We start from the raw sequence: 21,451 nt of genomic DNA, 5'->3' as shown, positions 1-21,451 counted from the left end.
GGGCTCGGGCAGGGCGGGAGGCCGGGGTAGAGGGGCCCGGGCGGCTCGGGCAGGGCGGGAGGCCGGGGTAGAGGGGCCTGTGGGGCTCGGGCAGGGCGGGAGGCCGGGGTAGAGGGGCCCGGGCGGCTCGGGCAGGGCGGGAGGCCGGGGTAGAGGGGCCCGGGCGGCTCGGGCAGGGCGGGAGGCCGGGGTAGAGGGGCCTGTGGGGCTCGGGCAGGGCGGGAGGCCGGGGTAGAGGGGCCCGGGCGGCTCGGGCAGGGCGGGAGGCCGGGGTAGAGGGGCCTGTGGGGCTCGGGCAGGGCGGGAGGCCGAGGTAGAGGGGCCCGGGGGGCACGGGCAGGGCGGGAGGCCGGGGTAGAGGGGCCCGTGCGGCTCGGGCAGGGCGGGAGGCCGGGGTAGAGGGGCCCAGGCGGCTCGGGCAGGGCGGGAGGCCGAGGTAGAGGGGCCCGGGGGGCTCGGGCAGGGCGGGATGCTGGGCTACTGGGCTCCTGGGGCTGAGGTTGCAGGGCAGGACCCCAGGCTGGCTGGGCCCATGGGGCTAGCCTGTTACTGCAGTTTCCCACCAGGGGGCGCTGCTCCCTCACTCTTTTCCCAGCCTATTCCCAGCTTTGCAGCTGGGGGGTTGTGGGCGCTCTCCTCCCCCACGCCCTCAGGCCCCCTCGACTCCCCCCTAGGAACAGCCGCAGATGCCTACACGTGGCCCTGGCCCAAAGAACGGTGAGAGGGAAGGAAAATCGGCTTCCATCCCTCCCCGCACCCCGCAGAGCCAAACTTGTCCCCCATCCTTCCTTCATCCAGTCCTGCTAGTTCTTCCCTCTTCCCTTCCCTCCTCTCCAGGGAGGGGTGAGCCACAGCATCCCCCCCCCGCTTAAAAAAGGGACTCCCACCCCTCGTTCTGTCCCCACCCATCCTGACCCCTGCCAACAGGCCCAGGCAGCCGGGCACCACCCCAGAGCCAGGCGCAGTGCTGGCGGGGCTCCGTCCCAGCTGGAGTGGGAAAGGTCTTTCTGCCTGGTGAACTCCATGGGGCTGGGATAGAGCCAGCCCCAGACACCCCCTCCAATAAGGGGTGCTGCCCCTTTAAGGCTACAGCCCTGGCAGAAAGGCATTGTGGGAGATGTAGTCCCCAGGGTTGTAGGCTGGGCAGTGAGGCATGCTGGGAAGGGGGCAGGGCTATAAAAGGGCTCCCTTTGCTGTTATCTAGCAAGAGGAGGGTTTGTGCAGAGATTGAGGGAGTTTTCTGGCCACACCCCCCCCCCCCCCACGCCTTGCTCTGTGGGGTTCCTCAGGCAGCTGGGGGCTGAGAGCTCAGCACTAGTGACCCCAATGGCTCTGGCTTGGGGTGGGGTGGGGAGACAGCTGATTGCAGGACTCTCTGCTGGTGCTTTCAGCCCAGGATCTCAAAGCAATTAATGGGGGTTAATTAGTTGAGCCTCGTAAACTCTTTTGCCCTGGGGAGTGGAGTCAGGATCCTCATTCCTGTTATACGGTGAGGGAAACTGAGGCACAGAGGTGGGACATCTGGGCAGGACAGCTGCTACCATCCCCCACTGCTCAAACCCACTAGACCCCACTCCCCTCCCAGAGCCAGGGAGAGAACCCAGGAGTCCTGGCTCCCAGGCCCCACTACTCTAGCTACTAGACCCCACTCCCCTCCCAGAGCCAGGGAGAGAACCCAGGAGTCCTGGCTCCCAGCCTGCTGCTGGCCTATGCTGACTGTTCCCACATGAATGCTGGAATCCCACAGGCTGTTGGTGGATTTGAACAAGCCCCTGGGGCCCCCACTCGTGGGCCTGTCAGCTAGGGAAGGGGTAGGGGGAAGACAGAGATCTGGGGCCACTTAACCCTTCAATGGCTGCCTGCCCTGCCCCCTCTGATCCTCTGCACTGACCTCCAGGGAGCAGCTCTCCTTATCAGGGCCTGTGAACTTTGCACCCAGCTCTGGGGTGTGTTGGGGCCGTTACTTAGGTCCAGTCCCTCTTCCACAAACTGCCTGAGGGCCCCGAGCACCACTGGTGACAGAGCGGCTGGGGGATGTACGGAGAGAAGGGATAGCCCTGAACAAGGGGGGCTGGCTAGCTCTGGGGGACGTGGGACCCTTCCCCTATAGGGGGGCTGGCTCCCATCTGTGCCCAAGGTGAGAACTGGCTGGTTCCAGGGGGGCAGGGAGTAGGGTCACAGGGCCTTTCGAATTAACCTTTTTTTTTTTTAAACTGTTTCTGGTTTTCAAACCCGACCTGCTGCAGTGCCCTGCCCGGCTCTCGTGGGAACAAAGTTCCCAAGGGAAACTCCCGCCAGGTAAATTTGGGTGTCAGCCGGCAGGACTCAGCCTGTCTCGATCTGCCAGGCCCGGGGGAGCCAAACTGGTTTCTCTTACGGATGTCAGACTCCTCCCTGGGAGCCTTGTCCCAGAGCCAAGGATGGAACCCAGGAGTCCTGGCTCCCAGCCCCCCCTGCTCTAACCCACCAGCCCCCACTCTCCTCCCAGAGCTGGGGAGAGAACCCAGGAGTCCTGCCTTCCAACCCCCTCCTCTAACCACCAGCCCCGCCCCCCCCAGAGCCAGGGACAGAACCCAGGCGTCCTGGCTCCCAGCACTAAAGCTCTGAAATCCCCTGTGTAGCTGATTGCCCAGCTCCCATGTTGATACAGGCCAGAGGGCTGGGGTTGTATAATCCGTGAGGTTGTGTGAAACCAGGCAAGGCCGGGGGAGGGAGAGCCCATGTTCCGTTCCTTGCCCCCCAGAGCCAGCCAGACCCCCACCATGGGGCCCAATCGGAGCCACGGCCCCTGAGCCAGCAGAGTGCTTGGGGAAAGGCGCCCATGGAGCCAAGTGCACACAGTGAGTGGCAGGGGAGGTGTCGGGGCTGGAGGGGGAAGGGTGGGGTTCTTTGTGGCTCTGTGTAGATCCGCCCCCCCCCCCCACCCTCGCTGGCTGTCTCATCCCCCTTGCTGGTAGTTAACTCCTGCCTAGCAGGGGAAGAGTCACCCCACTCCCTGGGGCGGAGTGATCAACCTGCTCCTAGGCAGGGAAACTGAGGCACAGACTGGTGAAAGAACCTGCCCAACCTGAGTCCTGGCTCCCACCCCCCCTGCTCTAACCACCAGCCCCCACTCCCCTCCCAAAGCCAAGGAGAGAACCCAGGAGTCCGGGCTCCCACCCCCCCTGCTCTAACCACCAGCCCCCACTCCCCTCCCAAAGCCAAGGAGAGAACCCAGGAGTCCGGGCTCCCACCCCCCCTGCTCTAACCACCAGCCCCCACTCCCCTCCCAGAGCCAGGGAGAGAACCCAGGAGTCCTGGCTCCCATCCCCCCTGCTCTAACCACCAGCCCCCACTCCCCTCTCAGAGCTGGGGATAGAACCCAGGAGTCCTGGCTCCCATCCCCCCTGCTCTAACCACCAGCCCCCACTCCCCTCCCAGAGCCTCAGAGACGGAGCGGTCTGAGTTCTTGGCCCAGGGGCGGTTACATAAGGGCAGAAAGTCCCAGACCTATTGCAGGGCTCCGGCTCTCGGTTTAACTGCTCAACTTCCCCTGCTTGTGATCCGCACCCGGCCTGCCTCGGGAGGGCTGGGAGCCAGGACTCCTGGGTTCTCTCTCCAGTTCTGGGAGGGGAGCGGGGTCTAGTGGGGACTCCTGGGTTCTCTCCCCAGCTCTGGGAGGGGAGTGGGGGCTGGTGGTTAGAGCAGGGCTGGGAGCCAGGACTCCTGGGTTCTCTCCCCAGCTCTGGGAGGGGAGTGGGGGCTGGTGGTTAGAGCAGGGGGGGTTGGGAGCCAGGACTCCTGGGTTCCCTCTCCGGCTCTGGGAGGGGAGGGGGGTCTAGTGGGTAGAGCAGAGGGGCTGGGAGCCAGGACTCCTGGGTTCTCGGTCTGTGGCTGGCCCTGACGTGCCCTCCCCTCCCGGGCGCTGATGTCACAGGTGGTGTGTTTCCAAGCTCGGGCTGGAAAACGAGTTTGAGCAGCCGCTGCCCCCCCGCCGGGACCGGAGCCGGACGCGCGGGCAGGAGAGCCCGGGGGCGGCCGGTGAGCGGGGCTGGGGCAGGGGTCCCGGAGCGCAGCGGCCGTCACCTGGCCATGGGGGTTGGGCGGAGCGGGGGGGTGGGAAAAAACCGAGGGAGAAAGAGAGAAAGAGAAACAGAAAGAGGCGTGTGTGTGTGTGTGTGGGGGGGGGGGGGTTGGCTCGTGACCTTCCCCCCATGGCTCGCCTGACCCTGCTTCTCTTCCCCAGTTCCTACAGCAACTCCCGGACACCTGGGTTCTGCCTGCGTCCTGGGAGCAGAGGGAGGAGGGGCCTGGAGAAATCCAGGGATCGCCCCCCCCCCCCACACACACACGGATTGCGGGGTGAGTGGGGCCGGGGCTGTGGCCCTCATTGGGGGGCGGGTTCGTGAAGGGAGAGCTCCTTGATTGATTGCTGTGCTGATTAATGGAAAGAATGGGGGCCTGGGAGCCAGGACTCCTGGGTTCTCTCCCCAGCTCTGGGAGGGGAGTGGGATCTAGTGGTTAGAGTGGGGGGGGCTGGGAGCCAAGACTCGTTTCTAGCAAACAGAAAAAATGATCCCCTGGGGGAAGGGGGCGGTGGAAGTGCTGTCAGAACAGTTCAATCAATATTGAAGTGCTTTGAGATCCTCAGACAGACCGGCTGGAGCATCCTCCCCCCCGCACCCCGAAGCTGAAATACAAACATCCCCGGGATCTGTGTCCCATTCTCCGCCCCCCCCCCCCCCCCGTGGGACCAGGATCGTCCCAGCCCCCACATCAGCAGTTTGCCCCAGCCCATGGAAAATTCTGACCCCCTTTGCTATTCACAGCACCCGGCCGGGCAGTGCCAGCCCCTGGCGCCGGTTCAAGTGGGGACAATCTAGCGCTGGAGATAAAGCAGAAGGTGCCAATGCCGGGGTGAACCAGGGTCAAGGTGATTTTTCCCTGCTACAGAGCCTGTCCAATGCACACAGCATGGAGATGCGGCCACCTCTGGGGTGGGGCACTGGGGCTGGTTATACAGGGATGCTCACTCAGTGCTGAGATGTGGCCACCTCTGGGGTGGGACCCGGGGGCTGTTTATACAGAGACCCCTCGCGCAGCCCTGAGATGCGGCCACCTCTGGGGAGAAACATGGCATCTGGTGAACAGCCCTGCCACAGGTTTTGGGACAGGAAGTGAAGGAGAATTTCTGTGTCCTGTTTGACAGCAGGGGGAATCATTTTGGCATGTGGTGGTTGCTAATTTGGAGCTGATGGGTAAGTGACTTCTTTATTAACAGCCCCCACGCCCTGCCCCAGAGGTGGCTGCATCTCCGCACCGGGCGAGGGGTTGCTGTATAACCAGCCTCCCCCCCCCCCCCCCGAGGTGTCTGCATCTCAGCGTCTCGGAAGGGTCCCTGCATAACAAGCCCCATTGCCCCAGAGGTGGCTGCATCCCAAGCTTGGCAAGGGGCCGAGAGCCCCGGGGGGGTTCCGTGAGGAAGTGGGGACAGCTGGCAGGCAGGGAGGGACTGGCTGGCTCGTGGGGCAGGGGCTGATCATTTCCTTTTGTCCTGTTGGAGCAAACAAACCCCTCTTCTCGCCTGCCCAGCGGAAAATTCCCCTCCCTGCTCCGGGCTTGGCCCACTCTTGGGACTCGCCCAGGCCAGGCGTCTCTTCCCCGGTCCCCCCGCCCCAGAGATCCAGGGAGGTGCCACCTCTGGGGCAGGAATGGCGCATTGAGGACGGGGCCGCCTGCCTGCTGCAGGGCGGCCCCACACCCATGGGGACAGTTTGGCTTTTTATCAGCAGAGCTGTTCCGAGTGCCGGAGGGTCGCTTTTGGGCTGCCTTCGGCTTCGTCCCAGGGGCAGGACTCGGGGAAATGACAAGGGCAGGACCTCTGCGAGGGACACTCTCTGTAATATCCAGTGGCAGGGAGTCCCTGGGGTTAACACTTATAATGGGGGCTGTTTATGCAGGGATCCCTCGCCCGGTGCTGAGATGTGGCCACCTCTGGGGTGGGGCTATTGATACAGGGACCCATCACCCGGCGCTGAGATGCAGCCACCTCTGGGGTGGGGCTATTGATACAGGGACCCCTCGCCCGGCGCTGAGATGCGGCCACCTCTGGGGTGGGGCTATTGATACAGGGACCCCTTGCCTGGCGCTGAGATGCGGCCACCTCTGGGGTGGGGTGTGGGGGCTGGTTATATGGGGAGATTTAGGGAACCAGAAAGGAGTCACTTGAGCTGAGGCATCGGGGCCAGGGCAGAGCCCCCCACCCGGCCCCCTGCAGCCCAGCGCCCCCTAGCGCCTCCTCTCCCTTGCTGTTGCAGGTCTCTGGCCATGGTTCTCCCGGAGAATGAGCCCCTGGCGGAGCTGAGCCAGACCTCGCGATGCCCTGTCCTGGTCCCCGTGGGGCAGGACAGGCGGAGGGGGCCGTTTCCAGCCCAGGGCCCCGAGCCGGCCCGGGCCCAGCCGGTGGGTGGTGCCGATTGTCTCTCCTCCGGCCCCGGGGGAGTCACGAGCGACAGCCCTGAGGAGGACGAGGCCAGCAGCACGGAGAGTGCCCAGAACGGGGTGAGTGGCGCGGGGCCTGTCCCCTCTAGGCCCCAGGGTGGGGGACCCGCTGGCTCAGGGGGCAGGGAATTGGGCATGGGGCCTGTCCCCTCTAGGGGGCTCCAGCTCCCATCCGGCCCCAGGGCAGGCTCAGGGGAGCAGGGAATGGGGCCCTGGGTCTGTCCCCTCGAGGGGGCGCTGGCTCCCATCCGGCCCCAGGGCGGGGACTGGGTGGCTCACGGGGGCAGGGAATGGGACATAGGGTCTGTCCCCTCAAGGGGGTGCCAGTTTCCATCTGGCCCCAGGGCGGGGACTGGCTGGCTCAGGGGGGCAGGGAATTGGGCCCTGGGTCTGTCCCCTCGAGGGGGCGCCGGTTCCCATCCGGCCCCAGGGCAGGGACTGTCTGGCTCAGGGGGGGGCAGGGAATGTGACATGGGGCCTGTCCCCTCGAGGGGGCGCCGGTTCCCATCCGGCCCCAGGGCGGGGACTGGCTGGCTCGGGGGGGCAGGGAATGGGGCAGGGGCCTGTCCCCTCGAGGGGGCGCCGGTTCCCATCCGGCCCCAGGGCAGGGACTGGCTGGCTCAGGGGGGCAGGGAATGTGACATGGGGCCTGTCCCCTCGAGGGGGCGCCGGTTCCCATCCGGCCCCAGGGCGGGGACTGGCTGGCTCGGGGGGGCAGGGAATGGAACATGGGGCCTGTCCCCTCGAGGGGGCGCCGGTTCCCATCCGGCCCCAGGGCAGGGGACTGGCTGGCTCGGGGGGCAGGGAATGGGGTCCCCTTGTCGACAGGGCTGGTTCACTCCCACTCTCTCCTGCCCAGGACGTGAGCCCCCAGGCGGGCGCGGAGGGGTCCCGGTTGCGGGGGGAGCAGGACAAGGCGCTGGGCCGGGTAGCGGAGCTGGAGAGTTGCATCAAGGAGCTGCAGCACCAGCAGAAGGAGATGAACATGGAGGTGCGTCCGTCCCCGGGCTCCCCTCCCTGAGTCACGGGGATGTCTGGGGGGTGGGGGTGGGGGGCGTTCCCCGCTGCCGGCACCTGGCAAACCTGTCTCGCCGGGGCACCGCGCCCAGCCAGGTGGGGAGGGGCTGGGTGGGTCCCTGCTACAATCGCAGCAGGAGCAGCTGGGTTTGGGGAGAGGGAAAACACTGAGCTGTGCAGACAGGACACCTGGGTCCTCTCCGGCTCGGGGAGGGGAGTGGGGTCTCGTGGGTTAGAGCGGAAGAGGCTGGGAGCCAGGACGCCTGGGTTCCATTCCTGGCCGTGGGAGAGGAGTGGGGTCTGGTGACTATCGCGGGCGGGAGCTGCCCGCTGTTGGCTCTGTGCTGTGGGCCCCGATCCCTGCGGCGCCGGGTCTAACCGCCCCCCTGCTCCCGGCAGATGAAACTGGAGGGGGCGCTGCTGGAGGGGGAGCTGGCGGCCGAGTGGCGGGAGATTCAGCGCGAGGAGCAGCTGGTCCTGCAGCTGCAGAGGAGGTTCGCAGAGACGGTGCACCGGTGCCACATCGAGAGAGAGAAGGTCAGGCCCCTGCCCAGTCTCCGTGCCTCCCAGCGGCCTTTGCGGGGCTCCTCTTTTCCCAGAATCCTTTGTGCTCCCTCCCCATTGTCTGCTTCGTCCCAGAATCCTTTGTGTTCCCTCCCTCCTTGGCCCATTTTCCCCAGAATCCTTTGCCACTCTCCCTGTTGCCCACTCGATCCCAGAATCCTTTGCTCCTGTCCAGGCGTGCCCACCTTTCCCAGCACTCTTTGCTGTGGGTTGGCCCTGTCCCCAGCATTCTTTGCTTCCTCTGCCGCCAAACTGGCCCTATTCCCCAGCCTGTCAGGGACGGTGTCTGGCCAGGGGACGGGGGGAGTGTGTCCTGGCTCCTGACCCCGCCCTTCTCCGGCAGGAGAAGGCTCGGCTGGGGAAGGAGCGGCACAAGGTGGAGGAGCTCCAGAGGCAACACGCCGAGTCCCAGACCCACCTGGAGACCCAGCCCGAGAGCATGCGGGAGCGGATGCAGAGCCAGCTGCAGCAGGTAGGGGCACGGGACGGCCCAGCAGGTCCCACCCTGTGTCGAGCTGGGCAGGCTGCTACGGCCCAGAGGAAGAGACCCCGGGGTGGCCCACGTACGCTGATATGGCCCAGAGGGGACGCGTAGAGGGGACATGCACAGAGGGGGGCCGGGTTCCATTAGAGCTCTTTGAGGGGTCAGCAAACCTGGCCGAGGGGGATCCAGGGGACATGGTGCACTTAGATTTCCAGAAAGCCTTTGACAAGGTCCCTCCCCAAAGGCCCTTAAGCAAAGTCAGCTGTCATGGGATAAGAGGGAAGGTCCCTCTCATGGGTCGGTAACTGGTTAAAAGATAGGAAGCAAAGGGTAGGAATAAATGGTCAGTTTTCAGAATGGAGAGAGGTAAATAGTGGTGTCCCCCAGGGGTCTGTACTGGGACCAGTGCTATTCAACATATTCATCAATGATCTGGAAAAAGGGGTAAACAGTGAGGTGGCAAAATTTGCCGATGATACAAAACTACTCAAGAGAGTTAAGTCCCAGGCAGACTGCGAAGAGCTACAAAAGGATCTCACAAAACTGGGTGACTGGGCAACCAAATGGCAGATGAAATTCAATGTTGATAAATGCAAAGTAATGCGCACCCCTCAAGAAAGAGATCTTGGAGTCATTGTGGACAGTTCTCTGAAAATATCCACTCAATGTGCAGTGGATATCATATTGCCTCTATTTAAATCCAGGGTACGCCCACACCTTGAATACTGTGTGCAGATGTGGTTGCCCCATCTCAAAAAAGATCTGTTAGAATTGGAAAATTTGCAGAGAAAGGCAACAAAAATGATTAGGGATATAAAATGGCTGCGATATGAGGAGAGGTTAAGAAGACTGGGACTGTTCATCTTAGAAAAGAGACGACTAAGGGGAGATAGTGAATAAGGAAGTGTTATTTGCTCCTTCTCGTAACACAAGAACCAGGCATCACCCAATGAAATTACTAGGCAGCAGGTTTAAAACAAACAAAAGGAAGTATTTCTTCACACAACACACAGTCAACCTGTGGAACTCCTTGCCGGGGGATGTTGTGAAAGCCAAAACTATAACTGGGTTAAAAAAAGAATTAAGTAAGTACCTGGAGGATAGGTCCATCAACGGCTAGTGGTCAGGGCCATGACCCCCTGCTCTGGATGTCCCTAAACCTCTGACTGCCCGGAGCTGGGAGTGGATGACGGGATGGATCACTCAGTAACTGCCCTCTGAAGCACTGAGCATCGGCCCCTGTTGGAAGACAGGATACTGGGCTAGATGGACCGTTGGGCTGGCCCAGTATGGCCATTCTTATATATAGCCCAGACGTAACAGCCCCCTCCCCCGCTGTAACCCACTAGACCCCGCTCCCCTTCCAGAGCTGGGTTAGAACCCAGGAGTCCTGACGGGATCTCCCTCCCTGCAGACGTCGGAGATGCTGGAGGGAGCACTGAAGAGCTACGAGGACCTGGAGTTCCAGCAGCTGGAGCGCGAGAGCCGCTTGGAAGAGGAGAAGGAGGAGGCCTGCCAGGCCTTGGCCCGCCAGGTGGCCCAGGTGCAAGAGAGGCTCAAGGAGAGGAAGGTGAGTGGGGCCAATCCTCAGAGATCCACTCCAGGTCTTACCCTCCTCCTGCAACTCCATTCCGGGGCACCAGGGATCCGGTTCTGTATCTTACCCTCCTCCCAGGGTGGAACCTGCGACTCCATTCCAGGGGCACCAGGACCCGGTTCCATATCGAACCTGCGACTCCATTCCAGGGGCACCGGGATCCGGTTCCATATCTTACCCTCCTCCCGGGGTGGAACCTGCGACTCCATTCCGGGGGCAGTGGGATCTGTCTCCAGGTTGTGACCGGAATGTCCTGTTCCAGGTCTTCCGGCAACCAGAGTGTGATCCAGAGGGGGAGGGGACCCAGAGACAGGGATCCAGGTCTTACCTTCCTCCGGGACAGTGGCACCCGGAATCCATTCCAGGGGTGCCAGGACCCAGTTCCATATCTTACCCTCCTTCTGGGTTGGAACCTGCGACTCCATTCCAGGGGCATCAGGACCTGGTTCCATATTGAACCTGCAACTCCATTCTAGGGGCACCTGGATCTGGCTCCATAACTTACCCTCCTCCCGGGGTGGAACCTGCGACTCCATTCCAGGGGCACCTGGATCCGGCTCCATATCTTACCCTCCTCCCGGGGTGGAACCTGCGACTCCATTCCAGGGGCACCTGGATCTGGCTCCATAACTTACCCTCCTCCCAGGGTGGAACCTGTGACTCCATTCCAGGGGCACTGGGATCTGGCTCCAGGTTGTGACCGGAAAGTCCTGTTCCAGGTCTTCCGGCAACCAGAGTGCGATCCAGAGGGGGAGGGGACCCAGAGACAGGGATCCAGGTCTTACCTTCCTCCAGGGCAGTGGCACCCGGAATCCATTCCAGGGGTGCCAGGATCATAGAATCATAGAATCATAGAATATCAGGGTTGGAAGGGACCTCAAGAGGTCATCTAGTCCAACCCCCTGCTCAAAGCAGGACCAATTCCCAACTAAATCATCCCAGCCAGGGCTTTGTCAAGCCGGGCCTTAAAAACCTCCAAGGAAGGAGACTCCACCACCTCCCTAGGTAACGCATTCCAGTGCTTCACCACCCTCCTAGTGAAATAGTGTTTCCTAATATCCAACCTAGACCTCCCCCACTGCAACTTGAGACCATTGCTCCTTGTTCTGTCATCTGGTACCACTGAGAACAGCCGAGCTCCATCCTCTTTGGAACCTCCCTTCAGGTAGTTGAAGGCTGCTATCAAATCCCCCCTCATTCTTCTCTTCTGGAGACTAAACAATCCCAGTTCCCTCAGCCTCTCCTCATAAGTCATGTGCTCCAGACCCCTAATCATTTTTGTTGCCCTCCGCTGGACTCTTTCCAATTTTTCCACATCCTTCTTGTAGTGTGGGGCCCAAAATTGGACACAGTATTCCAGATGAGGCCTCACCAATGTCGAATAAAGGGGAACGATCACGTTCCTCGATCTGCTGGCAATGCCCCTACTTATACAGCCCAAAATGCCGTTAGCCTTCTTGGCAACAAGAGCACACTGTTGACTCATATCCAGCTTCTCGTCCACTGTGACCCCTAGGTCCTTTTCTGCAGAACTGCTACCTAGCCATTCGGTCCCTAGTCTGTAGCAGTGCATGGGATTCTTCCGTCCTAAGTGCAGGACTCTGCACTTGTCCTTGTTGAACCTCATCAGGTTTCTTTTGGCCCAATCCTCTAATTTGTCTAGGTCCCTCTGTATCCGATCCCTACCCTCTAGTGTATCTACCACGCCTCCCAGTTTAGTGTCATCTGCAAACTTGCTGAGGGTGCAGTCCACTCCATCCTCCAGATCATTAATAAAGATATTAAACAAAACCGGCCCCAGGACCGACCCTTGGGGCACTCCGCTTGAAACCGGCTGCCAACTAGACATGGAGCCATTGATCACTACCCGTTGAGCCCGACGATCTAGCCAGCTTTCTATCCACCTTACAGTCCATTCATCCAGCCCATATTTCTTTAACTTGGCGGCAAGAATACTGTGGGAGACTGTGTCAAAAGCTTTGCTAAAGTCAAGGAATAACACATCCACTGCTTTCCCCTCATCCACAGAGCCAGTTATCTCATCATAGAAGGCAATTAGGTTAGTCAGGCACGACTTCCCTTTGGTGAATCCATGCTGACTGTTCCTGATCACTTTCCTCTCCTCTAAGTGTTTCATAATTGATTCCTTGAGGACCTGTTCCATGATTTTTCCAGGGACTGAGGTGAGGCTGACTGGCCTGTAGTTCCCCGGATCCTCCTTCTTCCCTTTTTTAAAGATGGGCACTACATTAGCCTTTTTCCAGTCATCCGGGACCTCCCCCGATCGCCATGAGTTTTCAAAAATAATGGCTAATGGCTCTGCAATCTCATCCGCCAACTCCTTTAGCACCCTCGGATGCAGCGCATCCGGCCCCATGGACTTGTGCACATCCAGTTTTTCTAAATAGTCCCGAACCACTTCTTTCTCCACATAGGGCTGGTCACCTTCTCCCCATATTGTGCTGCCCAGTGCAGCAGTCTGGGAGCTGACCTTGTTTGTGAAGACAGAGGCAAAAAAATCATTGAGTACATTAGCTTTTTCCACATCCTCGGTCACTAGGTTGCCTCCCACATTCAGTAAGGGGCCCACACTTTCCTTGACTTTCTTCTTGTTGCTAACATACCTGAAGAAACCTTTCTTGTTACTCTTAACATCTCTTGCTAGCTGCAACTCCAAGTGTGATTTGGCCTTCCTGATTTCACTCCTGCATGCCTGAGCAATAGTTTTATACTCCTCCCTGGTCATTTGTCCAATCTTCCACTTCTTGTAAGCTTCTTTTTTGCGTTTAAGTTCAGCAAGGATTTCACTGTTTAGCCAAGCTGGTCGCCTGCCATATTTACTATTCTTTCTACACATCGGGATGTTTTTTTCCTGCAACCGCAATAAGGATTCTTTAAAATACAGCCAGCTCTCCTGGACCCCTTTGCCCTTCATGTTATTCTCCCAGGGGATCCTGCCCATCTGTTCCCTGAGGGAGTCAAAGTCTGCTTTTCTGAAGTCCAGGGTCCGTATTCTGCTGCTCTCCTTTCTTCCTTGTGTTAGGATCCTGAACTCGACCATCTCATGGTCACTGCCTCCCAGGTTCCCATCCACTTTTGCTTCCCCTACTAATTCTTCCCTGTTTGTGAGCAGCAGGTCAAGAAAAGCTCTGCCCCTAGTTGGTTCCTCCAGGACTTGCACCAGGAAATTGTCCCCTACACTTTCCAAAAACTTCCTGGATTGTCTGTGCACCGCTGTATTGCTCTCCCAGCAGATATCAGGGTGATTAAAGTCTCCCATGAGAACCAGGGCCTGCGATCTAGCAACTTCTGCTAGTTGCCAGAAGAAAGCCTCATCCACCTCATCCCCCTGGTCTGGTGGTCTATAGCAGACTCCAACCACGACATCACCCTTGTTGCTCACACTTCTCAACTTTATCCAGAGACTCTCAGGTTTTTCTGCAGTTTCATATCGGAGCTCTGAGCAGTCATACTCCTCTCTTACATACAACGCAACTCCCCCACCTTTTCTGCCCTGCCTGTCCTTCCTGAACAGTTTATATCCATCCATGACAGTACTCCAGTCATGTGAGTTATCCCACCAAGTCTCTGTTATTCCAATCGCATCATAGTTCCCTGATTGTGCCAGGACTTCCAGTTCTCCCTGCTTGTTTCCCAGGCTTCTTGCATTTGTGTATAGGCACTTAAGATAACTCATCGATCGTCCCTCTTTCTCAGCATGAGACAGGAGTCCTCCCCTCTTGCGCTCTCCTGCTTGTGCTTCCTCCCAGGATCCCATTTCCCCACTGACCTCAGGGCTTTGGTCTCCTTCCCCCGGTGAACCTAGTTTAAAGCCCTCCTCACTAGGTTAGCCAGCCTGCTGGCGAAGATGCTCTTCCCTCTCTTCGTTAGGTGGAGCCCGTCTCTGCCCAGCACTCCTCCTTCTTGGAACACCATCCCATGGTCGAAGAATCCAAAGCCTTCTCTCCGACACCACCTGCGTAGCCATTCGTTGACTTCCACAATTCGACGGTCTCTACCCAGGCCTTTTCCTTGCACAGGGAGGATGGACGAGAACACCACTTGCGCCTCAAACTCCTTTATCCTTCTTCCCAGAGCCACGTAGTCTGCAGTGATCCGCTCAAGGTCATTCTTGGCAGTATCATTGGTGCCCACATGGAGAAGCAGGAAGGGGTAGCGATCCGAGGGCTTGATGAGTCTCGGCAGTCTCTCTGTCACATCGTGTATCCTAGCTCCTGGCAAGCAGCAGACCTCTCGGTTTTCCCGGTCGGGGCGGCAGATAGATGACTCAGTCCCCCTGAGGAGGGAGTCCCCGACCACCACCACCCTCCTCCTCCTCTTGGGAGTGGTGGTCGTGGAACCCCCATCCCTAGGACAGTGCATCTTTTGCCTTCCAATCGGTGGAGTCTCCTTCTGCTCCCTTCCCTCAGATGGGTCATCTAGTCCACTCTCCGCATTAGTACCTGTGGAGAGAACATGGAAACGATTGCTCACCTGTATCTCCATTGCTGGTGCATGGACGCTCCTCTTTCTCCTTCTGGAAGTCACATGCTGCCAAACCTCTTCACAATCCTTCTGTCCCTGCTGTGCCTGCTCTGAATCTTCAGAACATTGTGGCCGTAGAAGCATCTCCTGACGTCTGTCCAGGAAATCTTCATTTTCCCTTATGCAACGCAGTGTTGATACTCGTTTCTCCAGCCCTCGAACCTTCTCTTCCAATATGGAGACCAGCTTGCACTTTGTACAGACAAAGTCGCTTCTGTCCTGTGGAAGAAAGACAAACATGGCACAACCTGTGCAGGTTACAACAGCTGATCGCTCACCTTCCATATCCCTGTCCTCTTAAGAGCTTCCTCAGCTGTTGCAGGAACTACTCAGAGAAACCTGCAGATGAAAGCCTCAGTGAGCTCTCTCCAGGCGAACTCCCAGGCAAACTCCCTCTGTTAGCCTCTGCTGTTCGCCGCTCAGCTGGTTCACTGCTGACTGCCCTTATATACCAGTCAGGCCCACTCAAGGCCCACCTGGAACAAAGCACTCCCAATTCACACTTTTCAAACAAACAAGCAAGCAATCAAGCACACGGTCAAACTGACCAACTGTCCCAGCAGCAGACACTCAGATACTCACCAACACAGCCCCCCTAATGCAGCACTTAGCGTACCTCCTCTCGGACAGCTCCCAGGCAAACTCCCTCTGTTAGCCTCTGCTGTTCGCCGCTCAGCTGGTTCGCTGCTGACTGCCCTTATATACCAGTCAGGCCCACTCAAGGCCCACCAACACAGCCCCCCTAATGCAGCACTTAGCGTACCTCCTCTCGGACAGCTCCCAGGCAAACTCCCTCTGTTAGCCTCTGCTGTTCGCCGCTCAGCTGGTTCGCTGCTGACTGCCCTTATATACCAGTCAGGCCCACTCAAGGCCCACCTGGAACAAAGCACTCCCAATTCACACTTTTCAAACAAACAAGCAAGCAATCAAGCACACGGTCAAACTGACCAACTGTCCCAGCAGCAGACACTCAGATACTCACCAACACAGCCCCCCTAATGCAGCACTTAGCGTACCTCCTCTCGGACAGCTCCCAGGCAAACTCCCTCTGTTAGCCTCTGCTGTTCGCCGCTCAGCTGGTTCGCTGCTGACTGCCCTTATATACCAGTCAGGCCCACTCAAGGCCCACCAACACAGCCCCCCTAATGCAGCACTTAGCGTACCTCCTCTCGGACAGCTCCCAGGCAAACTCCCTCTGTTAGCCTCTGCTGTTCGCCGCAGAGTCCTGAGCAGTGAGTCCGTTCCAGAGGGCATGGGGGATCCTGCTCCACCCAGAGCCCATTCCAGAGGGGCAGGATGATCCAGCACCGGGTCTTACCCTGCTCCTGGATGGCACCTGGGAGGGCTGGGCCCTTGACTCCATTCCAGGGGGGCATTGGGATCCGGTGCCAGGTCTTACCCACCTCCTGGGTGGGGGGCTGTCCCCACAATTCAATGCAGGGGGGCCCCCAGGGGTGGGGTTCCCCCTTGCTAAGTCCCGGGTAGGGACACCTGGGCTCTTGGGGGAGGGGGTGTCGCCTCCCCCGCAGGACTCTCACCTTCCCCCGTTCCCCCCCAGAGGAAGGTGCGCAGGCTGGAGGCCCAGGTGCGCTCGGTGCAGGAGCACATGGCGGGCGAGTGCCGCAAGCTGGCGCAGGAGAAGGGAGAGGCCGTCCAGAGCCTCAACTTGGTGAGGAAACCCTCCCCCCACCCGGAAAGAACCCAGGAGTCCTGGCTCCCAGCCCCCAATCCCCATCTAACCCCATTCTCCTCCCAAACCTGGGATAGAACCCAGGAGTCCTGGCTCCCAGCCCCCAATCCCCATCTAACCCATTCTCCTCCCAAACCTGGGATAGAACCCAGGAGTCCTGGCTCCCAGCCTCCTGCTCTAACCATGAGACCCCACTGCCCTCCCAGAGTGGGAGGGAGGGGGGTTGCCTGGCCGGCTGGGCCCATGGGTCTAAGTAGGGGGCAGGGCAGGACCCTATGGGGTGGAGCAGGAGATGGGGCAGGACCCGGTGGGGCAGAACCCAGTGGGTGAGAGCAGGGGATAGTGCAGGACCCCGTGGATCTGAGTGGGGGGCAGGGCAGGACCCCGGGGGCGGGGCAGGACCCAGTGGGTGAGAGCAGGGGATGGGGCAGGACCCTGTGGAGCTGAGTGGGGGGCGAGGTAGGGGGTGGGGCAGGACCCCAGGAGGTGACCCCTGCCCCGGCCTGTGTCCCCAGGAGAGGCGTCGGCTGGAGGAGCTGGGCAAAGTCTGTGAAGACGAGAGCAGAGATGACTCTCCTGTCAGTAACCAGGAGCTCACCAAGGTAACCCCCATCCGCCGGGGTCCCCCCGGCACACCCATCCTATGCCCCCACCTACCTGTGTCCCACCTGCCAGATTCTCTCCCCCCCCATCCTGTGTCCCCCACCTCTCCCTTCCCCACCCGCTAGAGTCCCCCTCCCTGGCCCCCCACCCCTGCCTGCTCCCGTTCAGATCAAAGCTTCTCTGCTGTATCCCAAGGCTGTGCCCCCTCTTGCCCCCCCCGGATGCCTGGGTCCCTCCAGCTGCGGGCCGGGAGCCCCTGGTTAAGAAACACGTTGACCCGGTGTCCCGGAGACCCAGACCAGCAGCGACTCCCAGGCAGCGTGTGACGCAGCCGGGAGCCCAGCGTAGAACAGAGCTTGGGAGCGCAGGGAGAAGGGACCTGCAGCAAAGTCCATGTGGGGGCCCCAGAGCCCTGGACTCCCCCCTCTGAGTCCCAAGCAGGAGCCTGACCGGGCCCCAGACCCGCCTGTTCCCCCTCCTTGTTCCTTTGTCTCTGACCCGGGCCAGCACGGACACCGCCCCCTGATTCTGGCAGCGGAGGGGGCCCGGCCATCAGGTGCCAAGCTACAGCGTGTCTGGCCAGTTCTCTGTCCCAGGCAGCCAGTCAGTGTCACACCTGCCCTCCCCTCCCACCACCAGAAACTTGAGTAACACATAGGGGAAACTGAGGCACTCACTGTGTCTTCAGAGAAGACAGGCAGAACATTCCCACTTCCTCACACCTGGGCAGGTGGGGTCATGTTGCCACCTGCTGGTGAGTTCCAGCCATTGCAGACAGGTGGCTCCGAGGAGAACTGGGAGCCAGGACTCCTGGGTTCTCTCCTTGGGTCTGGGGAGGGGGGAATGGGGTCTGTTGATCAAAGCAAGGGGGCTGGGGCCCGGGACACCTGGACTGTTTCACTGGTTCTGGGAGGGGAGTGGGGGCTAGTGGTTAGAGCAGGGCGGGCTGGGAGCCCCACCCCTGCCGTGTCCGTGTGTCTGTCCGTACGTCGATGTCTCCGTGTCTCTGCAGCTCATGTTCACCCAAAAGACGGATCGGAAGGTCGTGGTGCTGGGCTGCGACCAGCGCGACCCGGCCTGCGTGTTCTCCGTCCGCAGCTCCGTCCAGGTGTGTGTGTCCGTCTGTCCTGTGCCCGTCCCCCGCCGTCTCTGCTCTGTGTCTGTGCTCGCCTGTGTCTGTGCCCCTTCCTGTCCCCCACCCCGACGGCTAGGAGGGGGCAGAGCCCTGGGGGCGGGCAGTGTCGGGGTACCTGGGGTGGGGGTGGGGTGAACCCCGCTCGTCGACCCCCTTGCTGTCTCTCTCCAGAGCTCCTTCGGGCTGCAGAGATCGAGGAGCCTGCCTCGAAGACGGGGGGACCGGCTGGTCCCCCGCCCCACCCAGCGCCCCCTCTCGCTCGAAGCCAACGGTAGGAGGGAGGGGATGGGAAGGATGTGTGTGTGTGTGTGGGGGGGGGTATATTTAGGGGGTTGTGGGGCTGGGACATCTCCCAGGGCACGGTGTGGGGCCGGGTGGGACCAGTGGTTTTTTTTTTGCGGGGGGGGAGGGGGTTCTCTGTGCCTGTGGGGTGCTGATCGTCCCCCCCCCCGTCTCTGTCTCTCTCAGGGGGGCTAGACTCAGACGTCCTGGCGCTGCAGCTCTCAGCGGGGGGCGACCGGCGCTGCGTGCCGCTCAAACATCTCAACGCCCCCCTGTACCCGCTGGGGGGGCCATACAGGTGAGATTCCCCCAATGGCCCCCCTCCATCCTTCGCCCCCCATCGTCCCCTCCATGCCCCTGATCACCCCCATCCCGCCCTCTTCCCCCCCTCCCCGCCCCTCCGTGCCTTCCCCCAGGCACCTCCGCGCCCGCCCCCCCCTTTGCACTGCCCTGTCCTTGGGTCTCCCAGATGCAGGCCCCTCCAAATTCCACCCCCGTATCAGAAGCCCCCTATCCCATTCTGCCCCCCTCCCCTGGGATTTCCCTCCTACCCATAGGGGGGGGACCCCTGGGTGTCTCCCTGGGTCACTCCAGGCTCCTCACGCCCCATCGACTCCATGTCCCGCTCCCTCCGCAGCAGCGTCAGCTCCTGTGTCACCAAACTGGCCGAAATGGAGCGGATGGTGCGGGAGGCCATGGCAGAGAGAGAGCGGCTGCTGCAGGCGCGGGTAAGAACCCAGGAGTCCTGGCTCTCCCCCCACCTCCCGCCGACCCCCAGCTCTGACTCACCAGCCCCCACTCCTCTCCCAGAGCCAGGGAGCGAACCCAGGAGTCCTGGCTCCCAGCCACCCCCCTTTTCTAATCCACTAGACCCCACACCCCTCCCAGAGCTGAGGAGGGAACCCAGGAGTCCTGGCTCCCAGCCCCCCCTGCTCTAACCACTAGACCCACTCTCCTCCCAAAACCAGGGAGCGAACCCAGGCCCCCGGCTCTAACCATTCCACCCTATCCCCTTCCCAGAGCCAGTGAGAGAACCCAGGAGTCCTGGCTCCCAGTCACCCCACTTTTCTAATCCACTAGACCCCGCTCTCCTCCCAAAACCAGGGAGCGAACCCAGGAGTCCTGGCTCCCGCCCCTCCCCTGCTTTAACCACAGGACCCCACATCCCCCCACGTGTCTGTCCCATGGTCTCCAGGGCGGTAATAGGGAAGTCGGGGTTTCGCTGCATCAGCTCCTGGCTTCCTCTCCCCCCCACCCTCCTGCACCAGACACCAGAGCGGGGAACACAGAGTGGCTGGGATCGGCCATGCGTGGGGCGGGGAAGGGGAGGGGCTTGCTTGGAGGTGGGGGCAGGGCCAGGATGGAGGCGGGGACAGAGGGGTGGGGGTGGGCAGGGTCAAGGTGGGGTGTGTGGCGGGAGGGGAGCCGGGGGGGCCAGATTGGGGTCTTTTGGGGGTGGAGGGGCCGGGTCCCCCCCCCCACGGTGGCCACTGGGTCCTGACCCCCCCCCCCCATCCCCGCAGGAGGCGAAGCGAGTGGCCCACGGGGAGACACAACACACGGAGCCGCCCCCCCCTGCCCAGGTGAGACACCCTCCCCCCCCCCCCCCCCCCGAGCCAGCCAGTCCCCCCAGGGCTGGATTGGGGCCGGGATTCCCGGCATTTCCCCCCCCCCCCCCCCATGTGCACACACACACATTTACCCCCTGCATTGCCTGTGCAGGACCGGGGGCCGGGGCCGGCGCGGGAGCCCCCTGCCCCCCTGGACCTGCGTGCCCACCTGGAGGCCTCGGGGCACAGCCTGGAGACCTGCCCCGAGGTGCGGGTGACGGGCAGGGCCTGCCGCGGCTTCCTGGTCAAGATGGGCGGGCGCATCAAAACCTGGAAGAAACGTTGGTTCTGCTTCGACCGTCAGCGGCGCCTGCTGGCCTACTACGTGGGTGAGCCCCAGTACTATCCCCCTGACACCCTCTGCCCCATGGGGGCCACCGGGTACCCCCTGCCCCCCGGGTACTCCCGTCCCCCAGCATTAGGGTGATCAGGCAGCAAGTGTGAAAAATCGGGACGGGGGTGGGGGGTAATAGGCTTCTATGTAAGAAAAAGCCTCAAATATCAGGACTGTCCCTATAAAATCGGGACATCTGGTCACCCTACCCAGCATCCCCGTCCTGTTCACCCACCCCCCGGCACCCACCCCCAGTGATGCCTGCTGGCCTACTCCGTGGGTGAGCCCCCCAGGTATCCCCCTGGGTGCCCCCTTCTCTGCTACTCCCCACTAGGGAGCCGGTGCCTCCTGCATCCTCCTGTAACCCTGCCCCCTCCCAGCCCCCCTTCCTAATCGCTGCCCCCTCTCGTTGCAGACAAAGAGGAGGCGAAGCTCAAGGGCGTCATCTACTTCCAGGCCATCGAGGAGGTTTATTATGATCACCTGCGCAGCGCCTTCAAGGTACGCCCGCCCCCCAGTGCCGGGACCCACAGTTTCCCTCTCCAGCCCCCCAGCCCCCCCCCCCCAGCACCAGGACCCATGGCATCATCCCGCCCCCCAGCCCCACAGTGTCCTCCCACAACCCCCCAGCACCAGGCCCCACGGTGTCATCCTGCCCCCCAGCACCGGGACCCACGGTGTCGTGTCCCCCCCGCCCCCAAACCTCCCTAGTGCTGGGACCCACGGCATCCCCCTCCAGTGCCAGGACCCACAGCATCCCCCCCAGTGCCTGGATGCACGACACTCCCCCCCAGCATGGGGACCCACAATGTCCACCCCAACCCTCCAGACCCCCAGCGCTGGGACCCACGGCGTCCTGCCCCCCAGCCCCGGAACCTATGGCATCATCCCCCCAACCCTCCAGCGCCCCCCAGCCCAGGGACCCAGGGGGTCCCAGCCACTCCTCCACTGGCTGACCCTTTCCTTCCCCCACAGAGCCCCAACCCCAAACTGACCTTCTGTGTCAAGACCTACGACCGGCTCTTCTGCCTGGTGGCGCCCAGCGCCGAGGCCATGCGCATCTGGATGGACGCCATCGTCACGGCCGCCGAGGAGAACACGCGCTATTGA

At 61.4% G+C, this 21,451-nt stretch overlaps 1 protein-coding gene across 1 annotated transcript; it reads left to right on the top strand.

Moving 5' to 3' along the window:
- The first annotated feature begins 4,953 nt into the window (after positions 1–4,953).
- Positions 4,954–21,451, top strand: PHLDB3 (pleckstrin homology like domain family B member 3). The gene is made up of 16 exons (XM_065420603.1): positions 4,954–4,976; positions 6,297–6,540; positions 7,340–7,471; positions 7,897–8,034; positions 8,405–8,533; positions 9,960–10,115; positions 16,246–16,356; positions 16,893–16,979; positions 17,993–18,088; positions 18,287–18,386; positions 18,584–18,695; positions 19,035–19,125; positions 19,921–19,980; positions 20,120–20,336; positions 20,757–20,842; positions 21,317–21,451. The coding sequence occupies exons 1-16, from the start codon at positions 4,954–4,956 to the stop codon at positions 21,449–21,451; spliced, it is 1,917 nt and encodes a 638-aa protein (XP_065276675.1).

This window comes from Emys orbicularis, chromosome 20, assembly GCF_028017835.1.
Source record: "Emys orbicularis isolate rEmyOrb1 chromosome 20, rEmyOrb1.hap1, whole genome shotgun sequence".
Lineage (NCBI taxonomy): Eukaryota > Metazoa > Chordata > Testudines > Emydidae > Emys > Emys orbicularis.
Note: the sequence above shows the minus strand (reverse complement) of the source record. Positions and strands in the feature narration are given on the sequence as shown.